This window comes from Dendrobates tinctorius, unplaced genomic scaffold, assembly GCF_039654945.1.
Source record: "Dendrobates tinctorius isolate UK_male_01 unplaced genomic scaffold, ASM3965494v1 ptg000165l, whole genome shotgun sequence".
NCBI classification, from domain to species: Eukaryota; Metazoa; Chordata; class Amphibia; order Anura; family Dendrobatidae; genus Dendrobates; species Dendrobates tinctorius.
In genome coordinates, this window is record NW_027361832.1 from 6,764,642 (window position 1) to 6,788,375 (window position 23,734).

The 23,734-nt window shown below is 46.2% G+C and overlaps 1 protein-coding gene across 3 annotated transcripts in view; it reads left to right on the forward strand.

Moving 5' to 3' along the window:
• Positions 1 to 318: 318 nt before the first annotated feature.
• ANKRD46 (ankyrin repeat domain 46) overlaps positions 319 to 23,734 on the forward strand; it is a 37,927-nt gene continuing 14,511 nt past the window's right edge. For 2 of the 3 annotated variants that reach the window (XM_073550443.1, XM_073550445.1), the window contains exons 1-3: positions 485 to 654; positions 3,184 to 3,511; positions 4,317 to 4,550. In XM_073550443.1, coding sequence (XP_073406544.1) covers positions 579 to 654; positions 3,184 to 3,511; positions 4,317 to 4,550 — 638 coding nt within the window. In that variant the 5' untranslated portion in view covers positions 485 to 578. The other variant, XM_073550444.1, reaches the window with a different exon arrangement.

The following is a 23,734-nucleotide window of genomic DNA, read 5'->3' on the forward strand; positions in this document are numbered from 1 at the left end:
GTGCACTGAGCCCCACCCGGCGCACATCTGTGCACTGAGCCCCCCCCCCATCTCTGCACTGTGCCCCCCGGCGCACATCTGTGCTCTGAGCCCCCCCCCCCACATCTCTGCACTGTGCCTCCCCGGCGCACATCTGTGCACTGACCCCCCCCCCCGGCGCACATCTGTGCACTGACCCCCCCCGGCGCACATCTGTGCACTGAGCCCCCGGCGCACACAGCTCCTCTATCTCCTGCTGTGGAGGACACTGCCATACATACGCTAATTTAAAACAGAAAATAATAGAAGCCATCAGCTCGATCACGTGACATCTTCATGGTTACGCTCGATGCGATCTTGCATCTTCTATGTGCCCTGAGCTGTTTGTGTGTAATGCTGTCTGGTGGCCGCTAGGTGTCGCCGCTCTTGCACAGTGTGGCCGCTCCTCCTTCCCTAGATCCAATAACATCGTGTATCGGTGGTCGTGTATTGTGCAGGTAGGTGGTCGTCCTGTGTCCTTTGCTGTTGTGTACATACAGCAGGGGGGCGGCCGAGGCTTCTGCTGCACTGCGACCGGGTGAGGCGGGTATTTCTGAAGAATGGCCGGTCTGGGCCTGCATGTCTGTCCAGAGGAAGGGCTGGAGCTGATCAGTACAGGAGGAGCTGCAGATGCCAGTAATGTACCCTGTGTGCTGACTGCTGGTGCCCAGTGATGGCAGTCATGATATGAGTCTGCGACACTGCATGTAATGAGCGTCAGTCAGTGAGTGAGTGAGGTGGCGACAACATGCCACGTTGTGAGTGAGGCGACGACATGCGACGTGAGGAGCCTGCGACGACGTGCGACGTTGTGGCTGAGCCTGAGACGTTGTCAGTGAGCCTGCGACGACGTGCGACGTTGTGAGGGAGCCTGCGACGACGTGCGACGTTGTGAGGGAGCCTGCGACGACGTGCGACGTTGTGAGGGAGCCTGCGACGACGTGCGACGTTGTGAGGGAGCCTGCGACGACGTGCGACGTTGTGAGGGAGCCTGCGACGACGTGCGACGTTGTGAGGGAGCCTGCGACGACGTGCGACGTTGTGAGGGAGCCTGCGACGACGTGCGACGTTGTGAGGGAGCCTGCGACGACGTGCGACGTTGTGAGGGAGCCTGCGACGATGTGCGACGTTGTGGCTGAGCCTGCGGCGACGTGAGGGAGCCTGAGACGTTGTCAGTGAGCCTGCGACGATGTGCAACATTGGTAGTGAGCCGGCGACGTTTTATGAGAGAGGCGGCGAAACATGCAATGTTGTGAGTTATGTGCAGGACGTGCGACGTTGTGAGTGAGGCTTTGTTGTAAGTGAGGCTTTGCTTTGCTGCCGTAGACTTCAGTGGGCGTTACGTGCGAGACATAAGGGGCAAAAGGTAGGTAAAAAAAAAAAAAAAAGGACTTGGTGGCTTCTTGGACGTGGACTGTGTACAGATATGTCGGGACAGTCCCGTGTCCTTTATACACGGTGTATATTGTGTTACGGCACTTGTCGCCGTCTGACAGGCACAGGACACGGCAGGTTATGTGGGGCGTGTATGCCACTCTATAATCTATGGCATCCATGTTCGTTACTTGCCTAAATTCACACGAGCGTACAAAGAAATCGTCTAATTTTCTTCCAGGAAAAATGGATAACTTGTCCTCCGTACCACATCCGTTTTTATACGGCAGCAGTAAATAATATTTACAGACATTTCTTTCGCGTGGACTCTTGTGTGAGCTCTGCTGAACGGGCCGTCCGTGTGATGTCCACTTTTTCCCAGATGGACGGTTGTGTGAATGTCGCCGTACGAGTGCAGGGAGTGCAGTCTGTGTGTATATGGGATCTGTGGTCGTTGTCCTGTACAGTTTACGCCTCCATGCTCATTACCTGTCTAATAGCCCTGCTTGGTAGGCAATCCCTGCATGTGTTGCAGCTGTCGAACAGACTGAGACATGCAGCTGCGGGAACTCGAACAGATTATTCGAGCGCTCCAAAGACACTCTGTTAGTATCCGAGCATGGCGGATAACGCCTTATCCCAGCATGCTCGCTCATCACTACTCATCACTGTGTAGACCTAATTGTACATAAACTAATGCAACTGTCAGGTCACTAAGTGACGCTTCTCGGCCATCATGTCTGGTACAGGAGGCTGCATACGTTGGAGCGCTGTACTCTTCTTTTTCTGTCAGTCTCATAGACAATGAATGAAGCAGAGGTTGAGCATGCTCTCTTACACTCCATCCGAGACCAAGCTCTGCAGGGCTCTGCTCTCAGGATTACTGGGGGCTTCTGCAAGGACCTCCAGAGATCAGTAAGGTATCCCTGATAAAACACTTATGGGATAGCCTACTATCTATGGACTAACCCTTTAATCTGTATCCAGTATGTGATCTTTTTTCTAATATAAAAAGGTAGCGATTTCTTAATTCTATGTTATAGGGTTTTCCCCATCACCTCTATTTCTAAATCCGAACCCTCTAGCAATAATCTCGATCAATTCTGATATATTGAACGCATTCACATAGATTGTTGACCATGTAATAATTACACCCAGTCCTCGGGAGTCCGGGCTGCTCCTTACAGCACCATTTTGGCTAATGGAGGAGATCCCAGTTAGCGGCTCTCTCATTAAAATGTACATTGTTTTAAAGGGACCCTGTCAGCGCCCAACTGTTCAAACCAAGTGCAGGAGCTCAGAGCACCCTTGGTGCGGCCAAACATTTAAGTGCACCTTCCAAATGTTTTCCATTGTTCTGCTCCCTTCTCTGGCTCTATAAAGTTAGAGCTGTCAATTGGGGATAGAGGGGAAAACAAGTAGGTGGCAAAGTGCAATTAAATGTTTGGCCACACCAAGGGTGCACCTAGCTCCTGCACTTGGTTTGAACAGTCGTCCTGTGCTGACAGGTCCTTTAAATGATTAAAAACCCCTTCTTCATATATTGGTGAAAGTCTCTTCGCTCACGTTTTCGGATAGTGTCGGTGACCCTCAGAAGTTAGCCAGCCTTTTAAAACTGATGTCCACTAATCTCTTGTAGGGGCCACAAACTTTTCATAGCTGCAAGATCCCTTTTAATGAGGATTTCATCATAACTTTGTGTTTCTCATTATCCATGTGAATCGTATCGTCCCCTCCATCATTTGATTTCACCGATTCCCTGATTTTCTTTTTTTCTTTTGCTTCTTCTAGCGCATCCAGATCCAGTTATGTCCTACGTCTTTGTGAACGATTCATGCCAGACCAACGTTCCCCTGCTGCAGGCCTGCATTGATGGGGACTTCAACTACTCCAAGCGCCTTCTAGAAAGTGGCTTTGATCCCAACATCCGAGACAGCCGGGGTCGTACGGGGCTTCACCTGGCCGCAGCTAGAGGGAATGTAGACATCTGCCAGCTGCTGCACAAGTTCGGAGCCGATCTCCTTGCAACCGATTATCAGGGAAACACGGCCCTGCACCTCTGCGGTCACGTGGACACAATACAGTTCCTGGTCTCCAACGGTCTCAAAATTGATATTTGGTGAGTTGATAATATCAAATGAGTTGTGCTAAGTAAAATGAATACATTCTGTTCAGTTTAGGGCATCGGCTCCTCGCTTTACAGGGGTTTTCTAATTCTCCTGCAACTTCGGGAGATCAGGGCATCAATCTGTTTCCCACTACCATTGCAAAAACGAATGCTTGTGAGGTCTCCCTGTTTTTGCATTTTGAGCCGATCACTTGACATGATCAATGGTCACTTATCAAGTAACTGCATGTGACAAGTGGCGTCCTCCTTTCTGTCTTGGACTCCTTTTAAGCATCATTTAGACTGGTGATAGAGAAGATTTCATGGTTTAGTTCTACTCCATAGAGCAGGTGATGAAATAACCTTTATGGTTGTCTGGATACGATTCTTACAATTTAAAAAAAAAATAAAATTCTTCTGGAGTTGCAGCAAAAAAAGTACAAAAAATGAAAGCAAGAATGTAAATTATTTTTATAGTTGGATTGTGAAGGTGCAGGTTCTCTTTTCAACTATTATTCTTTCATAGGCTAAAAGTTGCAAAAAAAAAAAAAAGCTTTTATAACACTCTGGGGTCTAGTGCTGTGAGGTAGAGGTTGCTGCAGCTGATCAACAAGACCAAAGCGGAGGCAGCGCTGGACCCCGGGATGGTGCATAAAAGCTCAGTTTGTATTTTTCCATCCCTGAGCCTATGGAAGACTAATCTTAGAAGCGTGACAACCCCTTTAATGACTTCAAGGGAACACATAATTCCAGTAATGTTCTTAATAGTTTCTATCGGTGACATCGTTACCGTTCTGTAATTCACATGTTTTCTTAGCAATCACCAAGGTGCTACCCCGCTCGTTCTGGCAAAGCGCAGAGGGGTGAATAAGGAGGTGATCCGTATGTTGGAGTCCTTGGAAGAACAAGAAGTGAAGGGCTTCAACAGGGGCACTCACTCGAAGATGGAAACCATGCAAACAGCTGAAAGCGAAAGATATGTCCAATGCTCCGAGCTGCTAATGGAGAAGGGACACAGCACTCTGTCTGAAGGATCCACTGAGGAAGATTGGTATGTTGGGAGTCTTTCATGTTCCTTCATATTTTCTGTCTTTCATCTAACACATTTTCTCCTCAGTGCCCACATATCGACAGAAGTGCCTGAAATGGTGTCACCAAGTGGTAACGAAAAGAGAGATTGTCAACAACTCCAGAATTAACTGTGATATATTACCATTATCAGAGGGGCAAACTGATGGCTATCTCTCCTGTCCCCGCTTCTTCCATACACATGCACGCTCAGCAAATCACACATGCTAGGGTGAGAGAAATGGGCCACTGCCAGTCTGATCTCATCTCCCTGAAAAGAATGTAATCAGGAAACTCTTTCCAGTATTGAGGGTGGTTTGAGAGGCCCCCTTACATATTAAATGCTAGGCCAGTTTGCTAAGTTCCACAATTGTACATTTAATGTGCTTGACCTGCTTAAAAGTGCAGAACAATGCTCCATGAGATGTTCAGAGCTTGGGCTATTTTTTATAACCTAACCCTGGTTTTAGTCTTCTCCACAACTTTATCCCTGACATGTCTGGTGGGTTTCTTGGTTTACATGATGCCGTTTGATTTATAATGTTCTCAAAAAACTTCTGATATGACTGTTTAATAGGCCACAAGCTAATTGATTGTAGTACGTGCATAGTGTTACGCCAACAGAAAGTAGCAAGTATTTGTGAACTGTAAATGAAATGATACATGGGATTCTAACTTTTTTAACAGATATAAATCTGAAAATTGTGACAGACATTTGCATTCAACCCTCCGAGTCAATACTTTGTAGGTCCACCTTTCGCTGCAATTACTGCTGCCAGTTTGAAATATTTGCACATCTTTTTTTATTTTTTTTGCAAACTCGTTCTCGCTCAGTCAGATTGGATGGAGGTGTCTGTGGACAGCAATTTTCATGTATTGCCACAGATTCTCAATGGTATTTCAATCGGGACTGTGACTGGGCCAGTCACACACATGAATATGCATTAATCTAAACCATCCATTGTAGTGCTGGAAGAGTGTTTTGGGCTGTTTTCCTGATGGAAGCTGATCCTACTACCAGTCTCAAGTCTTTTACATCCTAGGTTTTCCTTCAGGATTGTTATGCATTTGGCTATATCCATTTTGCATTTAATCTAACCAGCTTCCCTATCCCTGCTGAAGAAAAGCATCCTCACAACTTGATGCCGCCATGTTTAACGGTGGGGATGGTGTTTTCAGGGAGATTAGCACTGTTACTTTTCTGCTACAGATAGCGTTTTGCATGTAGCCCAAAAAAGTGCTACTTTAGTCTCATCTGATCAGACCACCTTTTTCCACGTGCTAGATCTGTCCCCTACATGACTTCTTGCAAACTGCCATGAAGACAAGATTTATGGTGTATACGATGAGGGTTACGATCACACGTTCATTATGTAGTGAAGTTTTTTTTTACATCAGTATTTGTAAGCCAAAACTAGGATTGGGTGAAAAATGCAAAAGTGATACACGTATTTCTATTATACTTTTCCTCTGATTTTTCCACTCCTGATTTTGGCTTACAAATGCAGAACGTTTGAACGTGGCCTTATAGTTGCCTGTGGACAGATTCTCCCACATGAGCTGTGGATCTCTACAGCTCCTCCAGAGTGACTATGGGTCTCTTGCTTGCTTCTTTAATGCTTTCCTTGCTTGGGATGTCAAGGTAGACGGCCATGTTTTCATAGGTTTGCATTTGTGCCATATTCCTTGCATTATTGAATGGTTGATTTGACCAGTGCTCTGTGAGATGCTCAGAGCTTGATCCACAGTATTTCTTTATAACCTAACCCTGCTTTAGGGTACCGTTACACTTAGCGATGCACCAGCGATCCCGACAGGATCGCTGGTGCATCGCTAAGTGGTCGCTAGTGAGCTGCCAAACAGGCAGATCTCACCAGCGACATGGCAGCGGTCGGCGGTCGCTACTTACCTGTCAGACGAGGCGATGAAGACGTCCCCCCGCCCGCGTCCACGCGTCGCTCGTCGCCACAGCAGAAAGCAGATGACGAGAAATGGCCAAGGACGTTCTCGCGCGATCAGCGATAACCAGCGGGGGAGCCAGTCGGAGGTAAGTATCACATGTAGCAATATCGCCGCTGCGTCACAAAACCAGTGACGTTATAGCGATATAGCTAGCGATATCGCTATGTGTAAAAGGCCCTTTACTTTTTCCAGCAACTTTATCCCTGACCTGTCTGGTGTGTTCCTTGATTTTTATGATGCTGTTTGATCCCTAATATTCTCCAACAAACCTCTGAGGCCTTCACAGAACAGCTGTAATTATACTGAGAATAAATTACACACTGTTGGACTCAATTTACTATTTATGTGACTTTTGGAGGCAATTGGTCACCCTGTATTCTGTTTAGGAGTACAGGGAAGAAAACCTTTAGACTCTAGGATGGAACGGAAAAGTACAGGAAATAACACAACACATTAGACACTGAGTGTGCAGCACATGGGCACTTACGAGCTAATGTGTAACTGCGTCTGTATGAGAAGCAAAGGTCGTTTTCACTGTGAATACCAAGTAAAGCTATCTGTCTTGTAATTTAGGAGTACTGTAAAAAAAATTAGAGCATGCTGGAGAGTGATGAAATGAGGATATTATTTTATGTCAGCTATTTACTAAGATTCAAAGTACAAAACACAAAGTGCAGAGTTTAATATGCAACGAAAATCACAAGTCTCCCTATATGGATGAAGATGATGGAAAGTCCAGACTCTGTGCTCTCCCTGCTGCAATGGAGGAGTGGTGGAACACTGACGCTGTCGAGAACCAGCAATACTGCCAGCTTCAGAGCAGCGCTCACAAGCTCTATAGTAAAGGAGAAAGTCGTAGTTACTCACCGGTTAACGGTATTTTTCGGAGTCCATGACAGCACCACCTGAGAGAGGGGATCCGCCCTTCAGGAACAGGAAATCCTACAGATATATAAGGGCGGCACCTCTCCCACGCATCAGTTGGTTTACAGAGCACAAGAGGACCACCAAGGTTAATAGCATAATTTATGTACAATACTTTACACAACTATTCATTACCAGTGTACATATAAGAGGAAGGAGTGCACACCCAAATTAAACTAAAGGTAGGGAAATATACGGGTTGTGTCATGGACTCCGAAAAATACCGTTAACCGGTGAGTAACTACGACTTTATTCGGTCGTCCATGACAGCACCACCTGAGAGAATTACAGAGAGTAATAATTACCTTAGGGAGGGACTACAGCCTGCAGAACCCTGACACCAAAGGAGAGGTCTGAGGAAGCACCCAGGTCTAGTCTATAATGATTGTAAAAGGTGCTCGGAGAGGAACAAGTAGCTGCCTTACATATTTGGTTGATCAAGACTTCTGATCTCTGCCCATGAAGTTGCCATGGCCCTCGTGGATTGCGCCCTCAGCTTGCCAGGAGCCGGTTTGCCCTTTGAGGTGTATGCTAATGAAATGGACTCCCTAATCCACCTCGCTAGCAAGCTTTTTGAAGCCCTAAGACCCTTTCTAGTGCCCTGATAGGAGATAAACAAGGCATTCTCTTTTTTCCAGGGGTCGGTAACTGCCAGGTACTCTAGGAGACATCTCCTAACGTCTAGAGTATGTAGTTTCCTTTCCTTTTCGTTCGTTGGATTAGGGAGGAAGGATGGAAGGACTATCTCCTGAGTTCTATGGAAACTGGAGGCTACTTTAGGCAGGTATGCTCGATCAGGTGTAAGAATTACCCTGTCGTCCCTGAATTGTATGTAAGTCTAGCTAACGCCTGGATGTCACTTACTCTACGGGCTGATGTCAAGCCAGAAGAGCCACTTTAAGAGACAGGTTTTTTGTGGAGGCTGATGAGATAGGCTCAAACGGGGCCTCCGTCATGGCCGTGAGGACTAGGTTTAGATCCCATGGCATAAATTTATTTCTTACTACCGGTCTGGACCTGCCTGTTGCCTTAATAAACCTATTGATCCAATAGTTACTGGCGATGTTGCAGTTAAAAAGGGCCCCTAAGGCTGACACCTTTACTTTAAGGGTGCTGGTGGAAAGCCCCATGTCCAGACCTCTTTGTAAGAATTCTAGGATCTGTGCTATTGGTGTGGACTGCCCAGCTACTACCCCTGAACCCTGAAGGAATCTTTTCCAGATCCTAACGTAGATTTTGGTTGCAATCGGTTTTCTGCTTTTGAGCAGGGTGTTAATTAGGGCTGGGGAGAAACCTTTCTCCTTTAGTAGTGCCCTTCAAAATCACGCTGTCAGATGTAGGCCACCCACCTGAGGATGGTAAACTGGGCCCTGGGATAGGAGATCTGGGATGTTTGGTAGGACCCAAGGGTTGGACACCGACATGGTCCTGAGGCATGAGAACCATGCCCTCCTGGGCCAAAAGAGGGTGATCACTATAATCCTCGCCTTGTCCTTCCTGACTTTCCTCATCACCAGGGGTAGTAGAGACAGGGGAGGGAAGGCGTATGCTTGCCCGAAGTCCCATTTGATCAGAAGAGCTTTAGAGAGCAAAACTGAGGCACTTTCCTGTTCTCTTTGGTGGCGAAGAGGTCCACTTCTTGCTGCCCCCATTTTTGTACGATCAGGTCGAAGATGGAGTTTTTTAAGGACCATTCCCCTTGTCTTAGAAGGTTGCGGCTTAGGAAGTCCGCTGTGGTGTTTTCTCTTCCTTTTATGTGCAGAGCTGTTAAAGACAGAAGATGTTGCTCTGCCAATTGAAACAGCCGCTCTGCTACCTTCATCAAGGGTCTGGAACGAGTCCCACCTTGGTGGTTGACGTAAGCCACGGCGACCTGATTGTCGGAGAATATTCGAACATGGTGACCCTGTAGATACACAAGAAAGTTTTTAACTGTCTGCTCTACCGCTGTTAGTTCTTTCAGGTTGGAGGACATTATTAGCTGATGGTAATCCCATAAGTCCTGGATTAAGACCTCCCCCATGTTGGCCCCCCAACACGTAAGGCTTGCGTCTGTGGTGACTACCCGGGTTACATTATATTCCCAGGGCACCCCACTGGCTAGATTGTTTTCGTCTAGCCACCAATCAAGGGATCTTATAGCATGTTGGGACAAAGTCAACTGGCCTTCTAGATAGCCGCCCAGGATTTTGTGATGACATAAAACCTCGCCCTGTAGCACCCTTGTATGGAACTGGGCCCACCAGACCGCGGGGATGCAGGGCGAGAGAGAACCCAGGAGGGACATTGCCTTCCTAAGAGACATGGTGGGGTTATTGAAGGCGTTCAAGACCTGATGTCGTAGGCGAACTAATTTTTCGGGTGGAAGACGACACTCCTGATTCTGCGAATCTAGGATTAGGCCCAAGAACTCCTGAACTATCATGGGCTGTAGACGGGACTTCTTAATGTTTAGTAGCCACCCTAATCGTTCCAGAGCTGATTTTGCTTTTTGCAATTGATCCAGAAAATGGTCTGCTGTTCTGCCTACAATAAGGAAGTCATCCAGGTAGGGGATTACTAGGATATCTGCTTCTCGTAGATGGACCATAACTCCGCTATAACTTTAGTGAACACTCGGGGGGCGACTGCTATACCGAAGGGAAGGGCGACGTATTGGAAATGCTGTACCGACCCCCCTAAATGAACCGCCACTCTGAGGAAACGCTGATGAGACGCATGGATGGGTATATGGTAGTAGGCGTCTTTTAAATCCAACACCACCATAAAGCAGTTTTCAAACAGTAACTTTATTGTGGAATTGATCGTTTCTATTTTAAATGGCCGAATGATCAGGTATCTATTGAGTGCCTTCAGGTTGATTATGGTCCTGTAAGAACTATCCAGTTTATGGACCAAAAATAGCGTGGAGTAGAAGCCTTCGCCGTTCTCTGCCTCTGGTACCTTTTATCAATACTTTTTTATGGCACAGGTCATGGATTTCGGTCTCTAGGGCAGCCTTTTCCGACAGGGAAGACCTGAGCGGGGTGACCTTAAAACTGTTCCAGGGGGGCCCAGGAAAATTCTAGCCTTAGACCTGAGGCTACCAACCCCAGGATCCAGTTACTGTTTGAGATCCGTGACCAGGCTTGGTAGAAGGCTGATTGTCTACCTCCCACCGGAGCCGCTAGTCATTGGGGAGGTTTCTTGGTCTCACGGAATGCTTCCTGGCATCCCCATCCAAACATAAACCCGGTACCTTTTTTCTTTTTATCTTCCCATCTGCCCCGGTCTCTGGATGATCTTGTACGGAAAAATCTCTTCCTAGCGATTAAAAACCGCACGGAAAAATCTGTACCGTCTGCACTGCGGTTTCCATTTCCTATAAGATATTATGGTATTGTACACCGCAGCAGAAACTGCTGGGGATCCGCAGGGCCAAAACCGCTGCGTATCCGCAGCAGAATCCGCAGCGTGTGCACACACCCTGAAGCTCAATGTGGGGTGTATGTATGTATGTATGTCCGGGATTGGCATCCACACCGTCGCAGCTACAGCCACAAAATTTTGCACAGTCACACGTCTGGACCCCGAGAGCGTCATAGGCTATGTTGTGAGGCGAAATTTTAACCCCGCGCATTCCAATTCACCAAACAATTTTGCCCCTATCTACATAATGGGGCCCTGACATGGGATACTCGCCACACGCGGGGATATGAACACACACACAAAATGCGCCACACAATACCATGTGCTTCAACACATATACCACCCTCAGCACACATTTCACCACACATACACCAATCTCGCCACATAAAAGTCGAAACACAATAGTCGCCACTCAAAACTCGCCACGCTCTCCCAGAGCTGTTTAACAGATGAAAAATGAGCTGTGATTGGTTGCTATCAGCAACAGTTTTATTTGTAGACAGTTTTGGTAACTGAGGCCTATTATTCTTATCATTTCTATGGTGTTATCGTCCTTCTGTAAAGCTGGAAATAACACAATTTATTACCGTGCCAACACAGACCACCCTCTGACACAGACTGCAGGGGGAGCCCAGTATCACACAGGAGAGGACTGGACACATGGCTCAGCAGGCAGTATCACACAGGATAGGATTAGATACGCAGCTCAGCAGTCAGTATCCCACAGGATAGGATTAGATACGCAGCTCAGCACACAGTATCACACAGAATAGGAATAGATACACGGCTCAGCAGACAGTATCACACAGGATAGGATTAGATACGCGGCTCAGCAGACAGTATCACACAGGATAGGATTAGATATGCAGCTCAGCACACAGTATCACACAGAATAGTATTAGATACACGGCTCAGCAGACATTATCACACAGGATAGGATTAGATAAACGGCTCACCAGTCAGTATCACACAGAATAGGATTAGATGCACAGATTTTATGTGCAATATAACCATTATAATTTGTTCTAACTAACCACAGTTGGTTACTATGCCCGGGCAATGCCGGGCTCTTCAGCTAGTATATTATAAAGTGTAAAAATATTTTTTTTCAAAATCCCTAAATAAAGAAAAAATAAATATTTTCCCAAAAAATACATTTATATAAATAAAAAAAAGTACATATTTGGTATCGCCGCACCCATAGCGACCTGCTCTATAAAACTGTCCCACTAAACCCCTTTAGTGAACACTGTAAAAAAAAAAAAAAAAAAAAAAAGGCAAAAAAAATGCTTTATTATCATACAGCAAAAAAAAAAAGTGCAATAAAACAAAATCAAAAAGACGGATATAAATAAAAGTGGTACCGCTGCAAATGTCATCTTGTCCTGAAAAAACCAAGACGCCGTTAAGCTCCATCAGCAGAAAAGTTAAAGCTCTCAGAATAAAGCGATGCAAAAATGTTTTTTTCTATAAAAGTTTTTATTGTGTAAAAGCACCAAAACACAAAAAAAACATATAAATGGTGTATCGCTGTAATTGTACTGACCCAAACTTCCTCATCAATTTTACAACATGCGGAACAGTATAAAAAAAATAAATAAATCCTGAATTGCTGGTGTGTGTTCATTCTGTCTCCCAAAAATCGGAATAGAAAGCGAACAAAAAAAGTCATGTGCCCAAAAATGGTACCAATAGAAACTTCAGCTCGTCCGCAAAAAATAAGCCATAACATGACTCTGTCAGCCGAAATATAAAAAAATTATAGCTCTCAAAATGTGGTGATGCAAAAACGAGTTTTCGCAATAAAAAGCGTCTTTTAGTGTGTGACAGCAGCCAAACATAAAAACCCGATATAAATCTGGTATCACTGTAATCGTCGGAAGAATAAAGTTGCCTAATCGCTTATACCGCATGAGGAACGGCATAAAAAAATAAATAAAACTTTCTTCCTCCCACAGATCGCAGTAAGGCTCGGAGCTGAGCGCTTACACCGAGGTTTCCATGTAAATCTCTGAAATTCAGACAGAACCTCTGGCTGAAGATTCCCTATAATGAGGCAGATGGGGGAGGCACTGTGGACGCCGTATGACCTGTGATCCGTCAGAGTCCGTCTTTTTAGAATTGTGTAAAAGTGCCATCAGCCACAGTTTTGTGCACTGTTGAAAAGAAGCACACCGCTGAACAGAGGTCAGACGGAGTCCAAACTAACTCTGCTGCCTCACTATAGTGAATGGATCCATCGGGGGTTTCATCTGAATCATGTCACTCAGATTAAGATGGAAACCCCAAAGCAAGTGCTCAGCTTAGAGCACCGGATAAGGCTACTTTCACACTTCTGTTAGGAGGCGCCGAGCCCGTTAGGAGGCGCAGTGTATGCTCAGTGTGAAGCTCCGCACCTGCCACGCCTCCTCTGGTCAGCTCCGCCTATGGGCGCATGCCGCTGTATGCGACTTGCGTACCCTATCTTTAGCATTGGGTACGCAGGCCGTGCGCAGGTATGCTTTTGTGTTGCATTTTGGTGCGGCCGGAGCACCGTCAAAAGGACGCATGCGCTGGCAAAAGCATACCTGCGCACGGCCTGCGTACCCAATGCTAAAGATAGGGTACGCAAGTCGCATGCAGCGGCTGGCATGCGCCCATAGGCGTAGCTGACCGGAGGAGGTGCGGCAGGGGGCGGAGCTTCACGCCGAGCGTACGCTGCGCCTCGTAATGCAAGTGTGAAAGTAGCCTTACTGTGATCCCAAACATTATGTAAAATGTTCCCAATAAAAGTTTCAATTCAATCCACAAAAAAGCAAGTCTCTATTCAGGTCCGCCATCTATTAACGGAAATATAGGGGGCTTCCACCTTAATGGTAGCACAAAGGCTCTGGAAAAGCAAAATGGCTCCTCACCCGCCAAAAGAAATTCAGCAAATTCTCCTCATCCAAATGCCCCTCTCCCTTCTGAGCCCCATTGTGCCTAAACCACATATAGCACCCACATGTTTGACATTTCTGTAGTAATGAGAACCCGCCTAATTTTCAGGTGCGTGTCTCCAGAAGCATGAGATGGGCATAATGTACTGGGCACTACAATGTACGTACATTCATTGCTGCTTGTTTCTGGAAAACACCCATGGAGTCAAAATCATCACTACACTATTCTAGGAAAATCTATGCTCTAGGAGGCAAATAGCTTTTCGTCCCTCCCGAGTATCGCCGTATGGCTAAATAGTACTGTACATCCACATATGGGGTATTTCTACATTCAGCAGAAATTGTGGGACAAATTCTGGTGCCATTTTTACCCATTTCCCAGTGTCAAAATGTAAAACTTGGGGCTAACACAATCTTGGTGGTTAAAAATGTAAATTATTTTTTTTTCACTGCCCAATTGTATAAAATTCTGTGACACTCCTGTGGTGTCAATATGATCACTGCACCCCTAGATGAATTCATTGAGAGGTTTCATTAGTAAAATGGGGTCACTTATGGGGGGGGTCTGCTGTTCTGGCACCTCAGTGGCTCTGCCAATGTAACATGGCACCCTCACACAAGTGCAGCAAAATCTGCACTGTAATATGGCGCTACTTCCCTTCTGAGCTTTGCACTGTGCCTCAAAAGTAGTTTTCATCCACATATGGGGAATCAGTGAACTCAGGAGAAACTGTACAATAAACCTTGGGGTCCATTTTCTCCTTTTGCCTTTGAAAATACAAAATTCGTAGCTAAAAAAGATTTTTGTGGGAAAAATTTTATTTATTTTTGTTTTGTTTTCTTTTGTTTTCATGGCTCTACACTATAAACTTTTGTAAAGAACCAACCTGGGGGTTGAAGGTGCTCGATACACATCTAGATAAGTTCGCTAAGGGGTCTAGTTTCCAAAATCGTGTCACTTGTTGGGGGTTTCCACTGTTTAGGCACATCAGGGGCTCTCCAAACGCAACATGGAAACTGCTAATTATTCCAGCATATTTTACATTCAAAAAGTGAAATGGCGCTCCTTCCCTTCCGACCCCTGCCGTGCACCCAAACAGTAGTATTCCCCCCACATATGGGGTATCGGCATGATCAGGAGAAATTGCACAGCAAAATGTTGTCATGGTCACGTGTGTCTGGACGCAGATGTTTCCGCAAGGCGAACCCATGTGACACACGTGACCCTGGATACACCGCCTCCAGTGGGGCGCATTTAAATAATAACACGTGCAGGTGGACACGCCGCCTCCACCTGGCGAATTTAGGAATTACACGTTAATAAACATTCTGGAAACCCCGCCTCCAGTACGGCGAATTTAAATAATAAAGGGGGAACCTGGGAAACTTTAACAATGGTGGGCCCTGCGATAGGGAATGGGGGACGTGGAGACCTCCTAAGCTCCCCTGAGCCAGTGTCCCTGCACTCCTTACATTCCCTATACAGGCTCCGCACCTGTCGCCGCACGCGTACCTTAACGCCCTTGCTCACCCTGACCCTAAACCCTCACTAGGGAATGGGTCGGTGCGGAGACTAATCCCACCACTGCACTAATAACACACATGAGGAAAGAGACAATACAGGGGAAACACCACTTAGCTTTGCTCTGTTGCGTGCGCTCCTAGCAACAGCCCACCACCTGCGTGCGCCTTCTCCACCCGGATCCATCACCATAACAGGACCCTTCACCTTAGTGCAGCCTTGGAGCAGAGTCCACCACCAGTTGCAGCTGCTTAGTACCAGAGTCCCAAGGATGAGTTCAGCTTCTGACACGAAGTTGAGCATGCTTGAGTCCAGCTCAGCGGCCAAGTCCCACATGGTGAGTGCCACTCTCCATAGTCGCCACTCCACCAGTCCATGCAGACACTTCCCGCTGACACCATCACTGCGACCCCACCACGCCATGCCAGCCCTTCGTCCAGACACCATAGCTGAAACACGTCCCCCCTGGCTAAGCTGCGCAGGACTCCTCACCAGCTCCATCCTTCCTCCAGGCTCTCAAACTCAAAGTGAAAACAAACTCACAATATCACAGGCAGGGATTGCACACCCCTAGCACACCTTTATAGGGTGTCACACCTGATCCATAATTAAGTGCACAAAAACCTAGAGTGCAATACCAAAAACCACCACCGGGGACAGTCAAGACACCTTGGAACTTTCCAAAGTAAAAAAAGTTCACCCAGTGCAATTTAAAACTGTCAGATCATGACAAATGTATGGTCCATTTTCCCCTGTTTACCCTTGCGAATGTAAGAAAAAGATAGGTCTAATTGAAAATTTTTGTGAAAGAAAAGTAAATGTTTTTTCCTTCCATATTCCAAAAAATCCTGTGAAGCGCCTGAAGGGTTAATAAACTTCTCAAATGTGGTTTTGAGTACCTTGAGGGGTGCAGTTTTTAGAATAGTGTCACTTTTGGGTGTTTGCTTCCTTAGGCTATGTGCACACGTTGCAGATTCTGCGGATTCGCAGCAGATTTGGCCCTGCGGACCCGCAGCGGTTTCCGCAGCGGAGTACAGTACCATTATAGCCTATGCAAAACAAAAAACGCTGTGCAGATGCTGCAGATTTTTCCGCGCGGCTTAGCCGCAGATTATAATCCGCAGCATACAGTTGTGGCCAAAAGTATTGACACCCCTGCAATTCTGTCAGATAATACTCAGTTTCTTCCTGAAAATGATTGCAAACACAAATTCTTTGGTATTATTATCTTCATTTAATTTGTCTTAAATGAAAAAACACAAAAGAGAATGAAGCAAAAAGCAAAACATTGATCATTTCACACACAACTCCAAAAATGGGCCACACAAAAGTATTGGCACCCTCAGCCTAACACTTGGTTGCACAACCTTTAGCCAAAATAACTGCGACCAACCGCTTCCGGTAACCATCAATGAGTTTCTTACAATGCTCTGCTGGAATTTTAGACCATTCTTCTTTGGCAAACTGCTCCAGGTCCCTGATATTTGAAGGGTGCATTCTCCAAACTGCCATTTTTAGATCTCTCCACAGGTGTTCTATGGGATTCAGGTCTGGACTCATTGCTGGCCACCTTAGAAGTCTCCAGTGCTTTCTCTCAAACCATTTTCTAGTGCTTTTTGAAGTGTGTTTTGGGTCATTGTCCTGCTGGAAGACCCATGACCTTTGACGGAGACCCAGCTTTCTCACACTGGGCCCTACATTATGCTGCAAAATTTGTTGGTAGTCTTCTGACTTCATAATGCCATGCACATGGTCAAGCAGTCCAGTGCCAGAGGCAGCAAAGCAACCCCAAAACATCAGGGAACCTCCGCCATGTTTGACTGTAGGGACCATGTTCTTTTCTTTGAATGCCTCTTTTTTTCTCCTGTAAACTCTATGTTGATGCCTTTGCCCAAAAAGCTCTACTTTTGTCTCATCTGACCAGAGAACATTCTTCCAAAACGTTTTAGGCTTCTCAGGTAAGTTTTGGCAAACTCCAGCCTGGGTTTTTTATATCTCGGGGTAAGAAGTGGGGTCTTCCTGGGTCTCCTACCATACAGTCCCTTTTCATTCAGACGCTGACGGATAGTACGGGTTGACACTGTTGTACCCTCGGACTGCAGGGCAGCTTGAACTTGTTTGGATGTTAGTCGAGGTTCTTTATCCAACATCCGCACAATCTTGCGTTGAAATCTCTTGTCAATTTTTCTTTTCCGTCCACATCTAGGAAGGTTAGCCACAGTGCCATGGGCTTTAAACTTCTTGATGACACTGCGCACGGTAGACACAGAAACATTCAGGTCTTTGGAGATGGACTTGTAGCCTTGAGATTGCTCATGCTTCCTCACAATTTGGTTTCTCAAGTCCTCAGACAGTTCTTTGGTCTTCTTTCTTTTCTCCAGGCTCAATGTGGTACACACAAGGACACAGGACAGAGGTTGAGTCAACTTTAATCCATGTCAACTGGTTGCAAGTGTGATTTAGTTATTGCCAACACCTGTTAGGTGCCACAGGTAAGTTACAGGTGCTGGTAATTACACAAATTGGAGAAGCATCACATGATTTTTCGAACAGTGCCAATACTTTTGTCCACCCTCTTTTTTATGTTTGGTGTGGAATTATATCCAATTTGGCTTTAGGACAATTCTTTTTGTGTTTTTTCATTTAAGACAAATTAAATGAAGATAATAATAACAAAGAATTTGTGTTTGCAATCATTTTCAGGAAGAAACTGAGTATTATCTGACAGAATTGCAGGGATGTCAATAGCTTTGGCCACAACTGTATCATTGAGGTGTGAAACCGCAGGGCAAAACCGCAGGCTAATCCGCAGATAAACCGCAGGACTTTTGTCCTGCGGATTTCATCATATCCGCGCGGAAAAATCCGCAGTGCAATCCGCAACGTGTGCACATGGCCTTTTAGACTGCTCAAAGTGACTTCAAATGTGAAGTGGTCCCTAAAAAAAAAAAATGGTTTTGTAAAATTTGTTGAAAAAAATGAGATCGCTGGTCAACTTTTAACCCTTTTAACTTCTTAACCAAAAAAAAAGTTCCAGAATTGTGCTGATGTAGACATGTGGGAAATGTTATTTATTAACTATTTTGTCTGACATATCTCTCTGATTTAAGGGCATAAAAATTAAAAGTTTGAAAATTGCAAAATTTTCACCAAATTTCCGTTTTATTGCAAATAAGCGCAAGTCATATCGAAGAAATTTACCGCTATTATAAAGTACAATATGTCACGAGAAAATGTTCTCAGAATCAGTAGGATCCATGGAAGCGTTCCAGAGTTATAACCTCATAAATTTCGGGTCATTAAGTTGAAAACAGGCTTCGTCTCAAAGAGGTTGAAAACAATGTGCCCTCGCCTGGTTCAGCACGAGTCTCAGCCGCTGTAATTGCCTGCAGCGCCGGCGTCACATCCACAGTGTTGTAGCCAATCAGTGGGCTCAGCAGCTCCGTCTGAGTTGATGGCAAGAGCCGCTGAGTAAAGCCAATTTTAGATATATGGGGGATGTTTTTTTTATGAAACCGGAAAACCCCAATTGAATAAAGGATATTTCTGGCTAGAATAATATTTGCAATGTGATTTTAATTAGAAATGTTGGACTACCACCTATTCTCTGTATCACAGTATATAACTGGCTGCAGAGGGAGCTAGCAGTGAATCTGTCAGTGAGCTCATTCTGACAGTAGAATCTGTAACTCTTATCTCTCCTGGCCTATGATCCAAGTTGATTTCTGACCTTGTAAAAGTTGGACTTGGATGTGGTCATAAATTGGCTTAGAAGGTCAAATATCAGGGTTAGAGACTCTACGTCTGTTATTATGAATGGTCTTCTAGGGTGATTTACAGTTGTGGCCAAAAGTATTGACACCCCTGCAATTTTGTCAGATAATACTCAGTTTCTTCCTGAAAATGATTGCAATCACAAATTCTTTGGTATTATTATCTTCATTTAATTTGTCTTAAATGAAAAACACAAAAGAGAATAAAGCAAAACATTGATCATTTCACACAAAACTCCAAAAATGGGCCAGACAAAAGTATTGGCACCCTCAGCCTAATACTTGGTTGCACAACCTTTAGCCAAAATAACTACGACCAACCGCTTCCGGTAACCATCAATGAGTTTCTTACAATGCTCTGCTGGAATTTTAGACCATTCTTCTTTGGCAAAATGCTCCAGGTCCCTGATATTTGAAGGGTGCCTTCTCCAAACTGCAATTTTTAGATCTCTCCACAGGTGTTCTATGGGATTCAGGGCTGGACTCATTGCTGGCCACCTTAGAAGTCTCCAGTACTTTCTCTCAAACCATTTTCTAGTGCTTTTTGAAGTGTGTTTTGGGTCATTGTTCTGCTGGAAGACCCTTGACCTCTGAGGGAGACCCAGCTTTCTCACACTGGGCCCTACATTATGCTGCAAAATTTGTTGGTAGTCTTCAGACTTCATAATGCCATGCACATGGTCAAGCAGTCCAGTGCCAGAGGCAGCAAAGCAACCCCAAAACATCAGAGAACCTCCGCCATGTTTGACTGTAGGGACCGTGTTTTTTTTCTTTGAATGCCTCTTTTTTTCTCCTGTAAACTCTATGTTGATGCCTTTGCCCAAAAAGCTCTACTTTTGTCTCATCTGACCAGAGAACATTCTTCCAAAACGTTTTAGGCTTTTTCAGGTAAGTTTTGGCAAACTCCAGCCTGGTTTTTTTATGTCTCGGGGTAAGAAGTGGGGTCTTCCTTGGTCTCCTACCATACAGTCTCTTTTCATTCAGATGCCGATGGATAGTACGGGTTGACACTGTTGCACCCTCGGACTGCAGGGCAGCTTGAACTTGTTTGGATGTTAGTCGAGGTTCTTTATCCAACATCCGCACAATCTTGCGTTGAAATCTCTTGTCAATTTTTCATTTCCGTCCACATCTAGGAAGGTTAGCCACAGTGCCATGGGCTTTAAACTTCTTGATGACACTGCACACGGTAGACACAGGAACATTCAGGTCTTTGGAGATGGACTTGTAGCCTTGAGATTGCTCATGGTTCCTCACAATTAGGTTTCTCAAGTCCTCAGACAGTTCTTTGGTCTTCTTTCTTTTCTCCATGCTCAATGTGGTACACACAAGGACACAGGACAGAGGTTGAGTCAACGTTAATCCATGTCAACTGGCTGCATGTGTGATTTAGTTATTGCCAACACCTGTTAGGTTCCACAGGTAAGTTACAGGTGCTGTTAATTACACAAATTGGAGAAGCATCACATGATTTTTCGAACAGTGCCAATACTTTTGTCCACCCTCTCTTTTATGTTTGGTGTGGAATTATATCCTATTTGGCTTTAGGACAATTCTTTTTGTGTTTTTTCATTTAAGACAAATTAAATGAAGATAATAATACCATAGAATTTGTGTTTGCAATCATTTTCAGGAAGAAACTGAGTATTATCTGACAGAATTGCACCCCGTCAATACATTTGGCCACAACTGTATGACCACAACTAACTTTAATGTTCTAATTAATCAGCTGGGATGATGGGACAGGAGAAGAGAGATAAAGGTTACAGGTTAATTCACTCTGCAGCCTGCTATGTACCCAAGTACAGAGGATATAAAAGCCAAAAGGTTCACTATTTTTTAATAATAAAAACACTTTTGCAAGATTTAGCCACAAATGTATTTCAGTACAAAATTGCCCCCAATAGTCGCAATAGTGAATCCGTTCTGACTGCTGCATTGACAGTAGAGGAGCCCAGTGTGTTTTATGCCATGTCTTTTGTGGCCACCAGGTGGCTCTAGGTGCTCATACTTTCCAGCTTTAGATTCTTATTCTCTCTGGCGTCTGCTCATTAAATTGCACTGATGTCACTGGAGAGTCACTCTCTATTAATCAGTTTTCAAGGAAAATCTGTACGATATACAATATACTGCAAATACATGTATCTGCTATCTCTTCAGTCAAAAAGTTTCTTTCTCCTACACCTCATTGGGGGACACAGAGACAGTGGGTGTTATGCTGCTGGCCACTAGGAGGACACTAAGTAAACCAGAAAAAAAGTTAGCTCCTCCCCTGCAGTGTACACCCTCTCGCTGGATGAGATTTCTCCAGTTCATGCTTAGTGTCTGTGGGAGGCACTTGGGTCTGGTTTCAGACCCCACCGTTTTTATTTTATTTTTGAATTTTCTGTAAATTTTTATTTTTTAATTAACGGAGTGAAGGGGGCGACGGTTCCTTTCTACGGCCCGCTCTCCCCCGAACCAACAACAGGCAAGCACGCGGAGTATACCTCCCAGTACACTTTCCTGCGACGTTTGGGGCTGATTCCTCTGACAAAAATGGCGATGATTCTTACGACCGGGGGAAAAGTTCCGGTAATCCACGGATATGAGGGCAGGCGCACGGAATGGAGAAGACTGGACAGCGCTTCCGAAACCCTGAATCAGCCCCATAGCTGACTTAGCGTCAGCGGCGGTGCACCGGCCCCCCATCGTGGGCCATCCTCGGCGCTACCGCGGGTAGCCCGAAAAATTTAGTCCCCTGCTTTTCCGGCCTACTAGGCCACAATTTGAATAGCGCCGTCCGCACTATTATCGCCGCCCCCTCGTCTTGGCGCCTCTCATCCCTGACGAGACGCGTAATTCTAATCTCGGGGGCCATGTCTTTTTACCTCAGCCTGCTCTGGACACGAGCTGTGAGGCGAGCATTCTGCCAGATACCGGGTGACACCGCAGGGCCACCGCTATTCCTCCCGGGGGACACAGCACAGGACCGGGTAAACTGCATCTGCCCTCAGAATAAAGCTTAACCCCTTCCCGGCACATTCCCTGCAGCTGCAGACAGACTCTGCCGTTAACCCTTTTAGGAGCGCTATGTCTCAATCTAGGGAGGCTAAATGGGCTGCTAAAGCACACTGCGTTTTTTACCGTGTACCACTTGCAAGTCTGCCTTACCCAGTGCACAGACTAATCTGTTATGCACGGACTGCGCCCCGACCTGCGCTCAGTTGCCCCTCGCCGCCGCTGCTGACGGGCCTCCTGCGTTTAGTACCCCTGAGTGGGCTGCGTCCCTGTCACGGTCGGTGGAGTCTCTGACCCAGGCTATATTCTCCCTCCGGGATGACTCTTTAAGCCAGAAGGCGTCCTTACCCCCCGAGGAAGGCTCTGGCGTCGGCCGGGAACCATCCACCAGCAGGGGCCGTACTCGTTCAAGGGATGGTCAGGTCTCTAGAAAGCGGATCCATGACGCGTCCCCTAGTCCCGTTCGTGCCTCAGCTTCTGCGACTCCTGTCTCTCGCTCTCCCTCTCCTGGAGTTCTCAGCGAGCACGACTCTGAATTCGAATCTGACACGCCAGCACATCCTATCTCACTTAAGAAAACCAAGCGTGTGCGCCAGTTATTTACCAGCCATCCGGACTTTAAGGAAATTGTCCAGAAACATAGGGCTCGTCCGCATAAGCGGTTCACAGGGAAAAAGTCTACTCGGGCTAAATACCCTTTTGATCCAGACCTAATGAAGGATTGGTTACAGTCCCCTCCGGTGGACCCTCCTGTATCGCGTCTTGCTTCAAAAACGCTCCTATCCGTTTCTGAGGGTTCCTCAATCAGAAACCCCTCCGATCGTCAGATTGACTAAGTTGCCCGTTCAGTTTTTGAAGCTTCAGGAGCAGCACTTTTTCCATCTTTCGCGGCAATTTGGGTCACTAAGGCAATGGCCGCTTGAGCAGAAGTCTTGATTACTTCATTCCAGGGCACCAATCTTCCTCTGGAGGCAACCACGGTCGCCAGGCAGATAATTCACGCAGCGGAATTTGTAGTGGACGCCTCTTTTGATGCCGCCAATTGCGCTGCTCAAACTGCCGCTAATGCGATCTCCATTAGAAGAGCCCTATGGCTCCCCAACTGGCGGGCGGATGCCACATCTAAAAGATCGTTGACTTCTCTCCCCTTTCAAACGGGTCGTCTTTTTGGAGAGAAACTGGATCAGCTCATTACTGATGCTACCGGGGGAAAAAGTAAATTCCTTCCTCAACAAAAGGCGGTTCAGCCGTTTCGCAACCAACAGCCGACACGCTTTTGATCTTTTCGCAACAATTCTGGTTGGTCCTCCTCTACCTTCTCTTCCGGATCAGGTCCGTCCCCACGCGGAGACAGAGGCTCCCAGGTCTCATACAGACCTAACCGCTCTTGGAAACCCAGGCCTAGGGCTTCTGGATCTAGGGGAGCCAGATCTCATAGATCTACCCAATGACTTGTTGCGGTATCCGGCGGTCACCGACAGAGTAGGCGGTCGCCTACTTTTCCTTCAGCCACACCTGGCTCGCGGTCGTCCACAACAAATGGGTCAGGGAGCTAGTGTCCTCCGGATACAGGATAGAGTTTTCCTCTCCCCCTCCAACTCGCTGTTTCCTTTCCTCTCCCCCCAAGGGAAAGACAAGAGCCTTCCTTCGGGCTGTTCAG